The sequence below is a fragment of the Poromitra crassiceps genome (assembly GCF_964638095.1).
Source record: "Poromitra crassiceps genome assembly, chromosome: 10".
In the NCBI taxonomy this organism is placed as follows: domain Eukaryota; kingdom Metazoa; phylum Chordata; class Actinopteri; order Beryciformes; family Melamphaidae; genus Poromitra; species Poromitra crassiceps.
The window spans coordinates 34500873-34520509 of NC_139631.1; the positions used below are offsets into that span (position 1 = coordinate 34500873).

A 19637-nucleotide genomic window follows, 5' to 3' on the forward strand; every position below is an offset into this window, starting at 1 on the left:
TGATAGTTTTTGATAGTGTCGATACTTTTGACAACCCTAGTCTCCCTGAATATGTGATAAAGGAGAGCATCTGAGTAAAGTGGTAAATGTTAAAAATGTTTTTATATCCATGTGTAACGATAGCCAGTGGGTAGTGCTGTGCAGTGAGTACAGCTCACTCCCCGAGACCACTAGAGACTCTCTACCGACAGATGCTAGGACCCAAGGGTTTTAGCCTCCTTGCTAGAGCATCTGGCTCCCATGTCAGAGGTTCCCGGTTCAATCCCCAGGTTCAATCCCCAGCTGCGGAGGACTACACACACAGATTACACATGCGCAACCAGTAAATATATGCAGCAATTATTGTTTGAAATCAATTAAAATTCATTTTAAACCATAATAGTGCAAACTATAAAAAGTTTCTCATCTTACACTACCTCCCTTTCAGGGCTACTGCATTAGCTGCGTGAATAATCCGTTAATAATGCTGACTGTAAAAGTTCTACTCATAGTACCTTGTACTAGTGGGTTCACTGACCCAACCTGTACAATTGCTTGTCTTTTGTTGTTGTTTTGTTGGGTTTTTGTTACTGTTTATCCGGCAATCAACACCTTGCCCAGGAGCCTGCAGTTGAAAATTAGCTACCCAGGTAAAACTGGCACATTTGCAGCAATATTGATTGATGTGCATTGTCCCTGTACAACTAATAAACTAAACTAAACAATAATACAGTATATTCATTTAGTTTTATCTACAAGGCCATTCTGGGTCTACTTCCTTATTGTTTCTACTCCTATAATGTTAGCAAACTCAGTCAGAATTGCTTTCTAATGTCACAGAAATTGTTTTTAGATGCAAAAACATGAATTATCCAGTGGCAGCTCATTTTGTTGAATTCAATCATCCAATTTCCACTCTAAGATACATGTATATTGGTATAGAGAGGGTCTCACTCCCTCTTAGAGGAGGTAACTTGGATCTCTTGCGTTCCAGGAGGGAACATTATTGGATCCACCACCTGAGAACGCTGTCCCCTCATGGACTCAATGTGGACTTTAACCTGAAATGTTTCCTGTGAAATAAATTATTGGATATTTAAATAGTTGTTTATTATGTTTGTTGTAGAAAATATAAGTTCCATTGGCATTTCCTAATCAATAAGCTATAATTGCATACACATAATTAATGCTATGAGTTATTAGTCATAAGACATCTCACAAATGCATATTTGCACTATGCAGAGACACATAACTAGCTTATCAAGCAGGAGATTTCTCCCCTTTGCTCTGGCCTTCAGAGGACTCAGCATGACAATGGCCATGAGACAGGAACACTTGCTGATACAGACAGGAGCCCTGTTGGCTCCAAGTCAGGTCAGACTGCACGAGCACACACATTTATCCCCCCTCCTCTCTCTGCCTTCCTTTGCCTATAAAGCATTATGTCAAACTGTCAGTCATTACTGAATATTTGGACTCTGTACATTGATCAGATGGTACATTGAGATTCAGTCTCTTCTATAAATGCAGTTTATAGGAGAATGTTATGGTAATAAATATACTTTCATAAGACATCTTTCTGTACTCCTGGCTTCAGTTTATTTGGTTTATATTAGCTGCTACGTATATTATATTAGCGGATGAGGAGTGGTAATTCCATTCTCTAACAATGTTCATCTAGAGCTGTTTAAAACTCCCTATATATCTATTAGAAATGTAATTTATACTTGATTTTGTAATTGTATGTTTTTATTATTATTTTGAAGTGATTTGATTGACTAGGGTTTGACCTGTCAGTGATGTGGAGCCAATTAGCACCCCAATGCTTGTCTAACCTCCATCAGTTGTGTGAACAGGGTGTGGCCTAGCCCTAGCCTATATAACATCCCAGTACCTCTGTTGTCATTCATACTTTTGTTGATCTCGAAGAAGGCCGGAGGGCCGAAACGTCATACAATAAAAAATAGATGCATATGGAGCCAGAGTGTGCGACGCTTCTTTCTATATTAAGTTTGCTCGGCACCTCAACCACAACTTTTGGTGTGCGTTACTTTTTCTTTTATAGAAACAGAACTTTAGACATTTGGTTTTCTATTTAAATTGTCATTTTATTGATAACACCTTAACACATTTTCTTGAAGTTAGAGAAACACGTGTAGCACGTAAGAGAACAGAGCAATAATCTGAAGAATCAGAGGATTAATATTATTATACAGAAGAAACCCAAACTGACAAAAAGAGACACGGGGAAACTAGAAAGAGCCAACTGCAGAGAGATGACTGAATACGGTTAGAAACGGACAAGAAGGAGCCAGCTCAGTGTTGTCAGTGCGACTGCTATAGGCTAGGTCACTGGACAGAGAAAGAAGACAGCAGAGGTTTAGAGCAAACACCAAATGAACTCAGTAATACTTCATCTGACTAAAGAACTGGGAGGCAGCAGAGCTAGCATTGACCTCAAGAGTCCAGAGACAGACAGCTGTTGTAGAATCGGCTACAAAGGGCTGCATAATTAATCGTGTATATTCATATATCAGAGAATATTGGTTTATCGGTGGTGTTGAAACATTGTATTTGAGTAAGAATGCTCACTGTGGCTGAGAATAGTAAAGATGATGATATAAAATGCAAAAACTGCAATTCTTTTGTTCCCCAAATCATCAAGACGAACAGTCACAATCTCAAAAAAATAATAGCGATGATCATTTTTGCCATAATTGTGCAGCCCTAATTACATAACGATTTAAACGGAAGCTGCTTGGCACTACTGTACCTGGATTGTTTATTGGATTTGATGCAAAATTCAACTTATTGTGCAGCTACATTAAAAGAGACATCTCCCATATTTGTGTCCTATAAAATGCTTTACTCTGTGTGATTGCGCCCCCTACTGGAGCTCATTCATTCCTTCTGCTGCTTCCCATCTGTATTAGATTCAAGTGCTGTTCCTCAAAGTGACATGCAGGCTAAGCAGAGTACAATTCACCCTTGGTGCTTATGCTCCTCCTATTCTCTCAGCTATGTACAAAAGGCAGCCGTTCTGCACTGACAACACAGAGCCCCATAGGAAAGCATGCTAAATAACCATCACATCATCATCACCATCATCATCATCATCCCCAGAGTCATCCTTAGTGCCATAATCATTATTCTATAATCATCATAATTATCTTCATTATTTCATCTTGAGACAAAAATAGTTATATGCACTTAAAAAGCTGAGAAAATAGATAGATAAAGGTAGAGCATACCAGCATTCAGTAGAAAATGAGAAAACAAATAAAAAGGAAAACACAAAAGAAACAAATGTTCTGTTGACTGTCATGCAAAGAAAATGCCAGCTATGATGCAATTAGTTGCAGTTGTGTAAAACTGTGCACTCCCTCATTTTAAATATGTGAATCTTATTATAGTGACTTGCAAGGCTAGTAAACACACTAAGAAGAATAGAAGAACAACACCTTTGTACTGCACATGCTGCTATTTCTTCATTTTTTGGAGGGGGTGGGGTCATGTTTGGTTAGCACGATCACACATGCATGCCTTCAGATAACCTTTGAACTTTTAGTCTTTTAGGCATGAACATGGCTACTGGATGAGACACAAGTACAATACAACACCTCAGTGGTTCACCTTGAAAAACCTTCATTTCAAAAGCTTGATCACTCAGAATACAGTGACAAAACGTCTGTTTGGAGGGAGAGTTCACACAAAATACAAACCGCTATGATAGGAGTTTAAAGCCATAGATCTTCCCCTCAGGCAAAGCAGTACTTTGTGAAAACCATGGCCTGAGTGGGGGAAAATAATGGACAAAAGTTTGTGAAACACACAGTAAAAATGCTAAAATAACAACAAAAGCAATGTAACTGTCAAGTTGCCACAAAAAGTAGCACAAAAGAAAAGAAATGCACACCATGTTGGTCGTTCGTTACAGTAAAACACGTGCGGGCTGCAAATTGGGTGTACTATCCCTTTGAAAACGCTCATCTTTCACACAGAGCAATGTCCCTTTGAACAACAACAGACAGTACTTTGCACAATGCATGAGCTGTACAATAGGAAAACAAAACAAAAAGAAGAGAGAAGAAAAGCACATAAAAAATATCCACTAAAATAAATAAATAAATAATCAAAATAAATATAAACCTGAGGACTAACCACCAAACTGGCCAACTGCCTGGTCTCTTCTATCTTGGTCTGACCAATAGGGGCGAGACAACTCTGAAGGCAGCCAATGGCGGACGAGCAAAGGACTACGGAGACGACTGCAAGTCAAACCCCCCAAATCAGTTTTCAGCTCTGCAAAGTCCGCCTCTCCGTTCCTGACATCCCTGGCATGAGCACACATGTTATATAATAATAATAATAATAATAAAAAGCAGATAACACTTGATCGTAACACAAGTCAAAGAGCGTGATAATAAAAAGATGAAAAACATGATATACATGAAAAACAGATCAAAACATAAGAAAGGTCCTGGACTGAAGGCAGAGGGCCGATACGTCCTCTGAAATAAAGCCTTCTCCTTCCAACTTCCTTCTCTCATGTGACACACTCCTCCATCTCCCCCAGGTTTGTAAAGAGCACACACTGAGGGTGACACATGCACACACACACACACGTGTGCGCACGTGTGCACACACACACACACACACACACACACACACGTAAACCTAAAAGTCTTCACACTTTTATGAACTCATGGTATGGTGGACCGTGGATAAAATCTTGCATACAGACCCTTAAATCTTCCTTAAGGCCTCCTCCAGTGTAACACTGGCATCACTGATATGGGCCTAAGCATTACATGATGCCTCGGTGCTGAGCTGTATGTGTGTGCTGTGGTGTGTAGAAAAATGGACAGTCAGTAGCACCAGCATTTTGCACTATGGCTTTAGAAGTGAGCAAATGTCTACCGGGATGCGTTTTCCAGTTTTAGCTGGAAAAGGACCTGTTGTTGTGTTCCAGAGACAGCACTGAGAGTTTAGCAAGTTCAAAAATATTTCAGCTCTTAGGAACAGATCGCTGAGCTTCCGTGGGTTTTCAATAGTCTCCACACCAGCAGGAGGAGCCACAGAAAGATCGCTAGGCAACAGGTTCCCGGTGGAAACAGGAGCTAGGCTGCAACGCTGCTCACTAAGATTCCTATGAACCGTTCCTGCCGAGTAAGACAAGGCAGAAGTGCAAGGTCAGATTTTGGATGGGGACATGGACCAATGTGAAAAGCTGATATGTGTAATGTTATTTCTTTGTGTGATAGTTGCAACTGGCAGTCGGTGCGTTTCCACGATGATGCTGCAGTTTCAGACTTCACCATTAGAGATGCTAGAGAGCAGGGCGTGTGCCTACTAGCACTACAGCGCCAACACACTCCATTCATTCTTCTTCACGTGTTTTAACACAAAGACGACAAAAACTAAATTTGATCAAATGCGTTTTGCGCGCTCCTTGTCTCGTACGTTTGAAATGTTCATGATTCGACGCAGGAAGACACCAAGCTCTGCTAACCCCTTCTCACATTGCAACAAGGAAAAAAAAGCTTCCTCGAATTGCACATACGGTAGTCATTATTTTTGCACTAGCACACACTACAGGTATGTGCCTGCCTAACATAACCAACACACACAACCAGTCACTCTCTTACACTCATACTTGACACCCCATCAGACACAAACACCCCTTCCAAAAATAAAAAATAAAAATGAGTTTGGGCGCACTATAATAGATAACATACATGATGCAAATTACAAAAACTGCCAATATCATTTCCCACTTAATAGCCACAATAAAAAAAACAGCCACTGTGAATATTGGGCGGGGGAAAAAAAATCATGCTTCCTTAAAAAGATAGAGAAAAACAAACAAAACGATTTCCTTCAACTCTAGAAACCACTGGCATTAATTTTGAATTATACAAATTACATATACAATTGCAATTGTGTAATAATCACAATAATAATAATAGTAATAATAATAAGTATAGTAATGATAATAATAGATTTGACTTAAAACTTTACATACTGTATTTCCAGTGCAGTGCAAGTGTGGATTCACAGGAGGACATGAGGGGTGGCGTTACGACACTGGGGGGGGGGGGGGAAGAGACCCCCCCCCCCTCCACCAACACCCCCTTCAAAACCACCCAATGTGTAAGAGAGAATAAAAGGGGGTTGAGCTGTTGGCAAGATTCAATTTGGTGTTTGACGGTTGTCGGCGGGTGCTGTGGTGCAGGCGGCAGACAGTACTTAGTAGTAAAAGGTAGTAGTAAAAGAAGAGATGCATGCCGGGAGGGGGGAGGGGGGGGAGTTGAGGCCAAGCGACCAGTGAGGGAGGGGCTGGCGCTGAGGGCGTTGAACCCACCCCCTTCCTCTCCCCCCAACACTGGGCTTGTTCTTCCATCCCTTCCTCCTCTTCTTCCTCTGTCTCTCTTCTCTCCGGCAGAGCACTCTTGACAGACAAAGCTATGGCGTTCAACCTTAACGAAAAAACAAACAAACAAATACACTTAAATACAATTAAAATTAGACATGTGTGTCCAGCTGTTTAATGTTTCTTCGCGCTGCTGGAATCTAGACTCTTGATGATACCAGACAAATGGGGAGATATCTCCCCGCCTACCAATCGTCTGGGGAAATGCAAGATCGTTTCTCAAACGGCAGCGCGTATAGCCCCTAACAAACCTACGCCCCGCCCCCTCTTTTAGTGAAGAACACGCCCCTTATTTAAGCAAGGACACGCCTTACCAGAAATGATGCTCTCCCGCCATTCTCCTTCATAGTGAAACTAAGTGGAGATACAGCGGATCAGTTTGTAACACGGAGAGAGCTTTTTAAAACATTGAAAACTGATGTCCCGAGCAATGTTACAATGTTACATGATTTGATTCCACGACAAACATCAACAAACTTTGAAGGAGTTTTCTTCTGTGACTCACCAAGCCTACAATGCACATGTTGCTGGTACAACAGTGTTTACAAGCACATGACTTCTGCATGTTACCGCCACAATATGTCAAGTATTGGAATGGTTCTGCAATGTAGTTTTTTTACTCTCTAATTGTTTCCGCCCAGTTTTAACCTGTTAATCCCTAAGCCTATTTTTCAGCTCACCTGCCGAAAATGACATGCCCGAACTGAATGGAGTATATCTCCACAACTACAGGGTATTTTCTGAAAATTATTTTTTTCAAAAGCTAGCCAACACCTGTGAGATTGCTGTAGAAGTGTCAGAATCAATTACAAAAGTACTGTCTCAGAGTAAAATCAGTTAGAACATGGCAAAAAATTAAAAATTCAAGCTCCGCCTAAAAAAAACAACACTATTTTGGATGAAAAGCACCTGAAAATCATGGGTTGGTAGCCAAATTATTCTATGGAGCAGTAGACTAATATCTTATGAGTGCTTGTATCAAAGGAAATCCTTAGAAAGTGAACCAGAGCAATTTTACAGATGATTTACTACATGTAGGCCCAGGCGGACCTGATCTGGGCACATTTTGGGCATCATGGTGCCATTTGAGTTTTCTATGGTAGAAGACTGAAATACCTTTTTTTTCTCCTATTTACATATCACTATAGGTACTCAGTTAATATGCGTTATGGTTTGGATAACCCTCAAGCCTTATATCTGTATTTTTACTCTGTGAAATGCATCAAAAGGGCTTCTTCAATTTGCCTGCAAAGCCTGGGGCGATACGCAGAGGGATATCTCGGGACCCCATTGGCCTATTTAGATGATTGACACCTCTATGGAAGCGTCAGAGCCAATAGAATCGACGTGAACTGAAATAATTTACGTCAGGCAGTTTTTTCAGGAAATGCTGTCGACTGAACCCAAAGCTCGTCTATTCTGTGAAGATGACCACTCCATGTAAAATCCTCCATATGGCTTTGTAAACACGATGACTGTAAAAAAACAACGCTTTAAGATGATGAAGAGGCATTAGGAGTAGCAATTAGTAGCGTTTTTATGAAGTCAAACACAACTTTTGATTGGAAAACGGCAAAGGTAAGACATAACTTGTAGTTTTATCTGTAAAACGTTAAACACTTTTTTGCTGTTCTTTGACAGCCTACTGAGTGAGTTTTCATCTCTCAGAGACGAGCTATACCTCTTTGGAAAGAGGAGACTCCGAGCTTTCGAAAGCCGCCTCGTTTGGAGAGAAAATATTCACTCACAAAAACAAATCACCACATAAACGCAGGCATGCACTGTTTTCTTGTTTTTGCTACATGGTGATATTGTTGCTTGGGGTTGGAATTATTTTTCGTTTGAATACAAATGCTTGTCAGAGTTTTGTAGCCACGTTTCTTCCCGACATTTTGGTGTGCTGTACGTCTCCCTGCCTGCTTCCTAAGCTGCTATAGAGAGTCATTTGTGAGAGATGACAAGGGCCCAGCCCGCCGGCGGGCCCGCTAGGGGGGAAGAGGTCGAAAGCATAGATAGACTGACTTGTGAATCTAGACTCTCACCTACAGCTGCTGCCGACTGCATGCCACGCTGAATTAAATTACATAGCGAGAGACAGTTTTATTTTCTTGTATGTATGTATGTATGTATTAGGGCTGTGGCGATTCACTTATCTCCCGATTCGATACTATCACGATTCTTGGGTGGCGATTCGATTTATATTGCGATTCTTAAGTATTGCGATTCTACGATTATTGCGATTCGATATTACGATTTATTGCGATTTTTGTTTATTTTTTCTTTTCTTTTTTCAGTTTGTTTGCTTTTTTACACTAGATTAGAACATGGGAAAAGTTGAATCATACACTAGAGACTGTATATTATATCATGAGTAGGGCTGGGCGATATAGTTAAAAACAGGGGCGGACTGGGATCATAATTCAGGCCGGGCATTAGATACCAAGCAGGCCAGGCCGATATGGGCCGACGCGCGTGAAATTTGGGCCGTTTGAAGCCCAATTTGGGCCGTTTGAAGCCAGATTTGGGCCAGTTGAAGTCCAATTTTACAATGAGATGCACCCACTTTAACCCTGAAGTGCAATTATTACTTCAGACTAACTAATAAAGTAATAAAACCACTAGTAAACCTGTAGGCGGCGCCTGGCCTGCTGTTCAGTGAGTGGCCTGACTGCAAGCACCAAAAAAAAAAAAAAAAAAAAATTTTTTTTTTGCGATTATCGATTCTGGAATAAAAGATCGATTCAAAAAATATCGTGACATTAAAAATCGCGATACTTAGGTGAATCGATTTTTTCCCCCACCCCTAGTATGTATGTATGTACGTACGTACGTACATACAGTATACACCACACATGGGCAAAATGCAGTGCACCTGAACGCAACATGCAAGATACCCGCTGAATAAGTGTCCAAATGTTCATGTCATTCTGGCCAATACTCCACTTCTGTTATAGCATTTCAGTCTGGAATATAACTAACTTAACTTCTAACTTAGTTAGAATAACTTAACTTTACCACTATTCCTTCAGATGTTGTAGTTGTCATAGACTGTGTTGCATAGTTGATTGCTCTATTGCTGACAAAAATGTGTTATTGTAAGTCGCTTTGGATAAAAGCATCTGCCAAATGACGTAATGTAATGTATGTAATGTAATGAATATGGAATATCTTTCAATAATCTTTATGACTAAAAGGCTACATTGAAGTAGAAATTTAAATAATTAACTGGTTGGTTTTGGATTTATTTAGCTTCAAGAGTGCATTTTTGTTCGTGTGACCCTCAACACAGGCTTTGATCATCCCGGGCCACTTACTGATACTTATGCTTAAATTAACCCACTCATATTCTGGTTTATTTCAAGAAAAACATTTCGGCTAGTGGAAATTCTAATTGGCTGGTAACTTTAAAATCTAGCAGCCATATTGGCAGGTGGTAAAAAAAGTTAATTTCAAGCCCTGAGAGCAGGTGGTGACATAGGAGTGAGTGAGAAAAGGATCGAATATTGGTGTTTAAGAATGAATAATGACATCACAACTGTTAATTTAAAATGAGTTATTCCTCTAAACCTGGCTTCAAATTTTTCGTGCTGGCGCCGTTCGGCCCTCAGCAAAATCTGGTAGCGAGGACATTTTTTGTGGCCCTCTCTATCATCAAAGTTGCCCATCCATGGGTTACGGCATGACAATATTTGTTCGGCCCTTGGCAACAATCTGGGTTTCTCATGTGGCCCCCCATGAAAAATAGTTGCCCACCCCTGGTATTCACTGTATATATGTATTTCTTACACAATTAATGTATGTACTTCACTCTCTTGCACGGAACATGACGTCATGTTGTCCCAGTACCACATGTGTTATTATGTTAGCTGTCGAACTGTCTCTTCATGTCATCAAAACAAATTCCTGTATGTTCCATTTTACTTAACGAATAAAGCGATTCTGACACTGAATCTCGTTTGGCTCAGTGACATGAGAGTGTACTTTAAAAACTTTTTGAAGGTTGAAATTGATCCACAGAAAAATAAAAACTTTATCCATGGTGTCTTCAACATTTAAATGCCCTTTCAGCTCTTTACAAATATTTTCAGCATGTTCTTGTCATGAAAGACCCAACAGTATGGAACAGAAACGCTGGCGCACACCAACTCATGCTGCAGGTGTTGTTCCAGCTGTTAAACAGGCTTGTGCTAAACACACTAAAGGCCCAATTATACTCTATGTTCAAGACGGAGAAGGACAGAGCTCTCTGTCCGTACTCTGCGTTCATTTCGTGCGTATTTCTGTTCGTCCTCTGACAGCTTACAGGCTTACGGAGACGCATGAAACGGCGCAGAGCCACACACAGACTCACACATTTGACTCTCTACTGCCCACTGGTGGATGTATTGCGTAACATGATACCAACGTGAAAGATGGATGGAAGTACGTGGGCAGTGATGATTACACCGTTTGAAACGGACACATTTATTTTCGTATGAAAATGGAGTATAAATGGATGAATAATATAATAATCATAATTCGGCCTGAATGGTGCATTCACACACATTCACACACATTCACACTCTTTTTCTTTTACATGGAAGTAAATGGGGAGCAGCCGCAAGGAAGACATAAAGTGTCTGCTTTGGAAAGGCTCTGTGCCTAGCCCTAGCGTTTCTTTAGTTGAGAGAAGATAAATTAGTTTTTCTTAACACACTACACATGATGTCAACAGTTTTTCCCCCCCTGAGCCAATTAATCTCAACAAAGAGATGGGATTTCACATTGCACAGGCAGCTGACACTTTACTACAACAGCAACCAGCAACCAAATAAAGAAAGTGCCGTAGTAGGATAATTTAGTAACAGTTGCTAATCCTAAAAGGCAGCTGGTCATTATGGAAACACGATAGTGTTGTGCTACTTGCTTTTTCAAATGATCAGCACAAAATGCAGTTAAGACAAAACTTTTTCTACAAAAAAGTAGAACAGTGTGAAACTGCTACAACAGAAGAAGACATAAAGTGTCCGCACGGTCGATATCTTTAATTTCATTGTGGTTGTTGTTGTCTCTATGTATTAGCTGTCGTCTGTCGCCTTTAACCCATTGATACCTGATGCTGCATTTGCGTGCCGTGTATATCCCTCATTTGTGTGCGTATCCCTTTAAGACCACGAACCGTCTTAAAGGGATAAACACACATATGCTGCATCAGGTATCAATGGGTTAAAAGACGACAGCCGCAAGGCCTCTCCAAAGCAGGCAGGAAACAATGAGCCCAGAGACAAACACTGTTCTGCTGCTGTTAAATAGGCTTGTGTTGACACCCATATGACCCAAACACTGTACTCCGTACCTCACTGCAGCGGTGCAGCTGGTGCCCCTGAGCAGTGGAAGTGGACGTTCTGCCACTTGCTGTCTCTGCGATGCCAAACGCGGGTCTCCTCTGACTGGCTGGAGCGCGGCCGGCCCTGGCCGTCCACAAACTGAGTGAGGCGGATGTAGGCGATGCAGGCGGCGTCCTCGCCGATCAGGTGGACGTGGGGGTTCAGGATGGTGGTATGGATGGGCTTGCTGTTCTTAGCCAGAACTGAAGGGGAGGTGGGCGGGAATATGAAGGGAGAGGGAAGAAGGACACAGGAAGACAATGTGATGCAGAATGGAGTTTAGCAGCCATAATGCATAGTAGCATAATAACTACTGTATGTGTAACTTCATTGAAGATGTATGTGAGTACATTAAACTATTGATTGACTAAATAAAGGCTACTGTGATTTAAATGTTCTATGTCACAATGTCAAGAGAAAGAATACACAAGAAAACAGTAACGATACACATAAACATAATAATATCGTAATAAGAAAGAAACGTTATCTGGCATTATCTAAAAGCAGAGTTTACAAATTGCTTTACAAAAGAGCATGAAAACAAGGACTGATAAAACGAGGGGGGGGGGCTAAAAGTGGTGAAAGGTGCACTAGGCAATTTTGCACGTTGGCGATCCCAAATGGAGCAAAAATTAAGTGAATTTTTAGGAACCAGGCATCTCGGTCGCTACGTGCGCTCGATGCCTGGGCGAGGCCGCTCGTCCTCGCCTGTCCCAGCAGCTGTTCTGCCCTTGGGGTCAGTAGCTCCCCTGGCCCATGAAGTTTGCTTTTTCTCAGCAGCAGTGACATCATCAGTGACATCATTAGTGATGTCATAGCCTTGAAACACAGGGGCTGTTGCCTTGAGTGAAACCACTGATGATGTCATCAGTTATGTCATAAAACTGTACAATGATGATGATCTGATGACTCATCACTGATGACGTCGTCACTGATGACATCACATCGAAGATCCGGCTCCATCATCACTGATGTCACTATGGCATCACTGATCTTTTCACAATGCCTCCTTGTGTGTGTGTGACATTACTGACCAGTCTTGTCACAATGCCTCCTTGTGTGTGTGTGTGTGGGGGTGTGTGTGCGTGCCCTTATGACATCACTTTTGACATCATCACTGATGACATCACATCATTAGCTAATTAGCTTAATTAAAAGATCCGGTCAGGTCTCTGTCAGGTCACCCCCACTGGTGCCCTTTACACCCCCTGAAAGTTTCAGCCCGATCGCACTTGAAACGGCGGACGGACACAGAATTTAAACATACAAACATAAATATCGCCCCACATCCTCAATTTGATAGAAGACAGATGACGTAATGTGACATCAGTAACTCCTCAGACCTAAAGGTCTTCTTCTTTAGAATGGATGTTTAGAACATGGAGCATCTCAAATAGACGGGACGGGACGCTCTTCTCTGTAGCAGCCCCACTTTGTCATTTGGACTGAAAAGACAAGTGCATTTTTACATCTAGCCTAGTGCTACTTGAAACAATACAAGATTAAAAAGTAGGCCAAATCAAAAACACAGCAAGTCTATATTTAAGTGTGTAAGAAATGATATCCGCTAGTTGGTGATAGAAGTCGGCCACTCTTACGGTTCTCAAAGTAGAATCTGTGGAAGTCCATCCCCTCTACCAGGTTCCCCAGTGCCTCTGGCTCGAACGAGGTCAGTCCAGGGTCACAGATCTTACTGCGGAGGAGAGCACAGGCAGGGCATGGTGATGCAAAGGCTCTTCTCACGACTCATGTGCCACGAACCAAACGCACTGAAAACACTGACTTACGCGTAGGCCTCAAAGTCTCCATTGTTGACCGCCTCTATCAGCTGCTCGGTGATCTTGATGATTTCTTGTTTGCGTGCTGTAGGAGAACACAAGATCACAGTCAGTCTATAGCTAATAGTTAACTAAACTGAAGGGTTGTTATTTTGCAAATCATTGTAAGTAAGAAACACCGCAGCACAGATGCTCAAACAAGTGCAAATACTGTAGGACCCCAACACACGTATCTGTCTATTTGTCTGATTTGTTTGATGTGATTTGTCAGAAACTGAGAGGGAAAGTAATTGTGTATGTTGTATGTTCTATTGTCTTTTATATGATGAGCTGAGTGCGACGTGTGATTTACTTTAAGAGCAAGGTAGATTTACATGTACTATACACAGATACACAGAAAGACTTTTGTCATCATGAGAAGTTGGAACAAAATATCAACAGAATCCCATATCACACACAACAAGGCATCTGTTCATAGCACCACAGGCATTAGTGGAAAAATGCAATGACTGAAATCCAAAAGCATCACAACTAATGTGACCTGAAGCAGCCTGAACGCTCTGCAGTGTGCGGTACTGGTTTTGGCACACAGCAGAGGAGGTAAATATTAATATATAATATATTAAAAAACACACACATAGGCTACAGTCAGTTTCCGTTCCAACATAACAACAGTTTGACACACACACTTAAGTCGATGTACTCCAATCCACCCAAAACAATACACTGACTATGTTAAACACACTTAATCACCACACACAGGCTTGCACCGAAATGGCACCAAAAAGCCCCCCCCCCCCCCCTCCCCATCGGCTAGCATGTGGGGGGTGAGGGGGGGGGTCATGCTCGGTACTCACTCTGGGAGGAAGAGAGGAAGGGGCTGGGGGGAGAGCGGGGGGGAGGTGGGGAGGTGGTGTGTGCGGCCGGGGGGGCAGGCCTGGCGCAGGGAGCTGGAACGCCGTCACCCTCGGGTGCAGGGGCAGCCGGCGCCCTGCGGACGCTGCTTACCAGGTCTGTGAGCCGTGACACTGAGCACCATCCAGACCAGACAGAAGCAGAGCGGGGTGGAGGGTGGAGGGGGATGGATGGGGTGGTGAGACAGTAAGGATGGAAATAAAAGAGAAGTAAGCAAATAAAGAAGGTCCTCCAGGAATTTGTAATTTTGCGGTCACAATAAGCCAGACTTTTGCAAAATTAATGCAATCGTTCTGCATTCTACATGGCAAAATCAATTTTGTAATTTGTCCAATCATCGCACTTTTTCACATAAAATGGGTCCATGAAATCATACGTCAACAAACAAAGTCTACCTTGGTCTTCATATATTACAATCAACAACTCAGGAGTGGAGTTTTATCCAGGGAGGAGGTGGAGGAAGATTCAGAGGATAAGGGACTTTTATTAAATCCTACAGGTGGAAGAAATTTAGTGCACTTTGTTTTTCATTTAACCTGTACTATCATAGTACATGTACACTAATGACTTTTACTAGCCACTATTTTAGTGCAAACACATGAAACTTTAACAAACTTTAACAAACTGTATCTCCAATTTTGAGAATTTGAGAAAAGCCTCTACGAAATCAAGCATTTCTGCTCATAATAATAATCACACAGAACTGCTAAATTCTGGAGGGATTGATAAAGATGCAGAAACAACACAGCAGCAGAGAATGTATGAATGGACAGAAACCAGAAACAGAGTCCTGGAAAATAATGAGAATGTAGAGCTAAAAAAATAAAGCTGTATTTCCTCCAGTCCATTCCCACACAGGACATGACACAAAAGAAGTCCATCTTGTCCAATTCCTGGTTTTAAGACGCATGGCTACTTATTCTCTTTCGATTGGCGCCAACTTGTTACTCCCTGTTCCCCTGCTTTTCTACTTACTCTGCATGGGGACGACGGGGGTGTGTGGTGGAGAGGGAGCGCAGAAGGCTGCTGGAGGCGGGGTGCTGGATCCCCCCTCCCCGTCAGATGTGGGCCCTGAGCCCCTACGCACGGAGCCCAGCAGGTCCGCAAACTTTGTGGCAGCTGAGTTATTGAGGGAGGGAGGAGTAATGGAAGACAATGCACTTGAATGGAAGGTTTACCACAGCAGTGGCCCTTCTGATGATCAGACCTTCGCCTTGGAGAGCGCCAAGACAAGCGGGACACCCCGGCCAAATGTGAGAGAGGAGGAATGTTGGATTTATCAAACGTTTTGTGCAGCTACTTTGCCACCCAAACCAAGGTGCTTAAAGCAATGTTGCACTTAGTTTTAACTTGGGGTTATTCTTCAGCACTTGACCGCCATGAAAAGCAGAATGTAAACCACTCTCCAAGATCACATGCAGCTAGATGAGTTTGTAATGTTCTGATTTTTACTTCCCACTCATTTTTGAATGAGCCAAGACAGCTGACATTTAACACAACAACACATCCTGCTGCTGACTGTTGGCCCATCACTTTAGGACATAATTTTGCCAAATAACATTGTTATTGATAGAAGAGAACATAAGGGAGGGGGATACTATTTAGGAGACCTGTTTGAGAGACTGGATCTACATTTATTTTGAAATAGTAATTTGAGGGGAAACCAAGAATGGAAAATGTATAAATGAAGACAGATCTGTTGTTGAATCGGTTCATAAACGTGTTAAATAGTAATTTATGCTAGTAATAGTGTTTATGCTATTTTCGTGGACTCATTCAAATGCTACAAACTCATCCAGCTGCATCTGCTCTTGGTGTGTCATTGATATTCTGGTTTTCATGGCGGTCGAGTGCCAACTAACCCCCATGTTAAAACTAAGTGCCACATTGCTTTAAACAAAAGCACAAACCAGAAGGAAAGAAAAATGTTCAGCAACACTTGGTGGTAGACGGCCGAGGAAGGCTACAATAGCAGAAACGCGTTGGTTTAGTATGAGTGTAAGCAATTTAATCTGGCTCACTCTCACATTTTGGTAATTGCTGCAGTAAATCACTCTGGAGCTCTCCAAGACAAAGTTTGACTCAGACAAAGACAGTGACAGGAACTTAAACACAGCCCACTCATAAAAACAGGCACAGAGGTGGATTTCATGCTCAGAATGAAATATTATATATATATATATATATATATATATATATATATATATATATATATATATATATATATATATATATAATGTAACAAAGAAAATGACACACACTGTCATGTTGCAGTATAGATACAGTCAATGTCTCGTCACAGACGCTGGGGTAGCTGGCTGGGGGCGTGGTCAGGGTGGGGTAAATCCTCCCGTTCTCCCCATTCAGCATAGTTAGCATTTAGCTGCTAGTCCAGACCAGGCAGACAGGATCGGTGATTCAACCACTGCAGTAAACGCACATCTGAACAGACGTCTATGTACCTGCTCTACAATCCCCAATCCTGTAGTGTAGAGCCGCAGCACCGACCTTTGGTGAGTCAGCCCATTGAGATATATGGGGGTTCTCCCCCACTCGCGCGCCAGCCGTAGTAACATTTTGTATCTATTGTGTGTTGCTATTCCACGTATGCCCATTAGGGGGAGATGGTGGGTTATTCTAAACACACGTGTGGGCGGAACAGGACAGGTCCTGATTGAAAGGCAGGGAGAGGGAGGATGGGATAGTAGAGGAGGAGAGGTCAGGTCACACGCAGCATCTCTTACAGTGTTTTTCACAATGGCTTGATGAGCCATTAGAGGAGGCTGAATCTTCAGATTGTCAAGTGATGTTTTGAATTGTCTGAGAACAAGATGGAGGAAGTGTGGGGCCAAAAGCTAGGTAAAAAAGCAGAAACGGCAGTATCAGAGCCGACGGATACAGAAACAGCCTGTGCTCCAAAAAATGATTCTGCTCTGAAAACAGTGCATCATAGTAAATAAATGCGATGTGAGTCATCTAGCTATGTAGCTAATACAGAAAAATAAAATGAACTAACACCATATAAAACCATCTTTCTATGGGGGAACAATAACACTGTAACACACAAACATGCGGGAGATCCGTTAGATGTGGCGCCGGGTCATAGACGGGAAGACAGAGCAGGCAATAACAGATAGCAGGCTCTATCTTCTCCTGTGAGAGAGAGTCTGGTGACGCAAGGTTTTTATTCTTTATTCGGATCCCCATTAGCTTCCACAATGTGGTTGCTAGTCTTACTGGGGTTGAGGTTGAGAAGAGTCCATTGGAAGGTAGGATGTGTAAGGCTGGCCACTCCAGGGGGTTAGGAGTAGTGAACGGCAGTAAGCATTCAGGACATACAACAGTGACTTAAAATGGCATACACAAGGGAGGTGTTTAGTGAATTGCTAGTAGAGAGAGAGGGAGGTGTGTCTGTGTGTGTCAGGCTGTGTTGAGGGGCCGTGCTGACTTACAGAAGACAGCAGGTGAGGGGCCCTGAGAGGTATCAGGCTGGGAACTTGTGCTGGACTGGGTTTTAACTGGGCTGTTGTCTAAACTCTTCCCTGATCACACACACGCACGCACACACACACACACACGCACGCACACATACGCACACACGCACGGAAACCAACCACACACATTGCACACAAAAACACAACAGAAATATCACAATGAAGAATGGAAAGGCGAGGAGAGATGGGTGTGAAGCAGAGGGACAGCATGGTGGAGGCAGATGAGGAAAAAAAACAGATCGCTATAAAATAAACGCACTCAAAATAAATAAACAAACACACTCATCCTTTATGATTATCCTCTATGACAGCCCTGTGTCACCAGATCTCATTCAAAAAGAAAGTCATCAGAGTTTTCAGGAGTTACCCTGGTTATTGGCTCCATTTCCGTACGATTTACAATTGTGTTTGCTTGCTACTTGCATCTGTGCGTTTATTGAGTCTTTAATGAGAGTCTTGCCGGTGAACAGAGCGAGCGATCATGAGACAGAGAGTTGAATGTTACTCGTTAGCGCTCGTCTGTTTAATCAGCGGGCAACGAGGGAAGCGCAACAAGTGAGTGAACACTCCCTGACAAAATAGAGAGAAACATCCCCATAGGAAAAACATAGCCGGGAAAAGAGAATATGAGTTTCTACTGCCTTGCCACATTGATTTCACCTCCAAAATTTAATTCACGCATCAAAACTTCACGCACCAAAACTTAAATTAATAATCCATGATGACGTTAAGGCCCTAGTAGTGGTAGAATATGTTCATGCAGAATAAGGCATTAATAACTGCTTTATAATGACTAAAAAACAGGCAATATGCTAATGCTACTGCTAATAATGTGAATATGTGTACCTTAATATATAGTGTTACCAATTCACGTAGGCTACTTTTCTCTATCACCGACTGATGTGTGTGTGTGTGACACAATAATGATTCAACCATTTTGTTGATCTAAACTGGAAGTGATGTAAGTTATGTTCCCAGCATCAGCAGCAGTTTGGAATAAACCCAAGAACTGGGTAGTTAGCATGAGCAGCAATAGCCACCATGGCTGAACAGAGAAAGAAAAGAGCGCCACCTACAGAAACTCAAACTGCATCATCAGAAGATCCAAGGAAAAAAGACACCACAGTCCCGCCCACACTGTTTGATTGACAGGTGATCTCTGGGAAGCGTGGTATCTTTGGTGCCATGAGCGCATGGCACCAAAGATACCACCAAAACAAAATAAATGAAGAACTCAAGGATTTTCACATTAAAAATAAATAAAACATCCAATTATAAGTGGCAAAATGAATTCTCATCTATACCATGAAACAACGAGCAAACATTAACGATGAGCAATCCTCAGAAGCCAGTGTCTGTTATTCTCTACTATAACGTATTGAGAGTAATAGAAAAGTTATGTGGTGAGATTCTCCGTCAGCACAGCACAGGCATTGGGTTACAAACCAGCTGTCCAGCACAAACTGGACTGACAAGAACCGAGAGAAAAAAGGCCGACATGGCACCGACTACTCGGACCGAGCACAAGCCCCCCCACTCACCTGGCCCTTGTAGTTTTCTCTGGCGGTATTGTCACTATCTCCAGATTCCAGAGTCTTTAAACTACGTGAGGCTCGCACTGTCCCAGGGCGGTGCTAGCAGGGCAGTGTGCCTTTAACTCCTCTCTGGGTGC

At 42.2% G+C, this 19637-nt stretch overlaps 1 protein-coding gene across 1 annotated transcript in view; it reads right to left on the reverse strand.

Moving 5' to 3' along the window:
• Window positions 1–6354: 6354 nt before the first annotated feature.
• Window positions 6355–19637, reverse strand: part of camk2b1 (calcium/calmodulin-dependent protein kinase (CaM kinase) II beta 1) — a gene marked incomplete at its 5' end in the record, with an annotated part of 105344 nt that continues 92061 nt past the window's right edge. Inside the window, 7 exon segments of the mRNA XM_083644343.1 lie at window positions 6355–6458; window positions 11748–11981; window positions 13377–13471; window positions 13566–13641; window positions 14414–14584; window positions 15447–15590; window positions 17924–18013. Of these exon segments, the coding sequence (XP_083500469.1) occupies window positions 11749–11981; window positions 13377–13471; window positions 13566–13641; window positions 14414–14584; window positions 15447–15590; window positions 17924–18013 (809 nt within the window). The 3' untranslated portion in view covers window positions 6355–6458; window position 11748.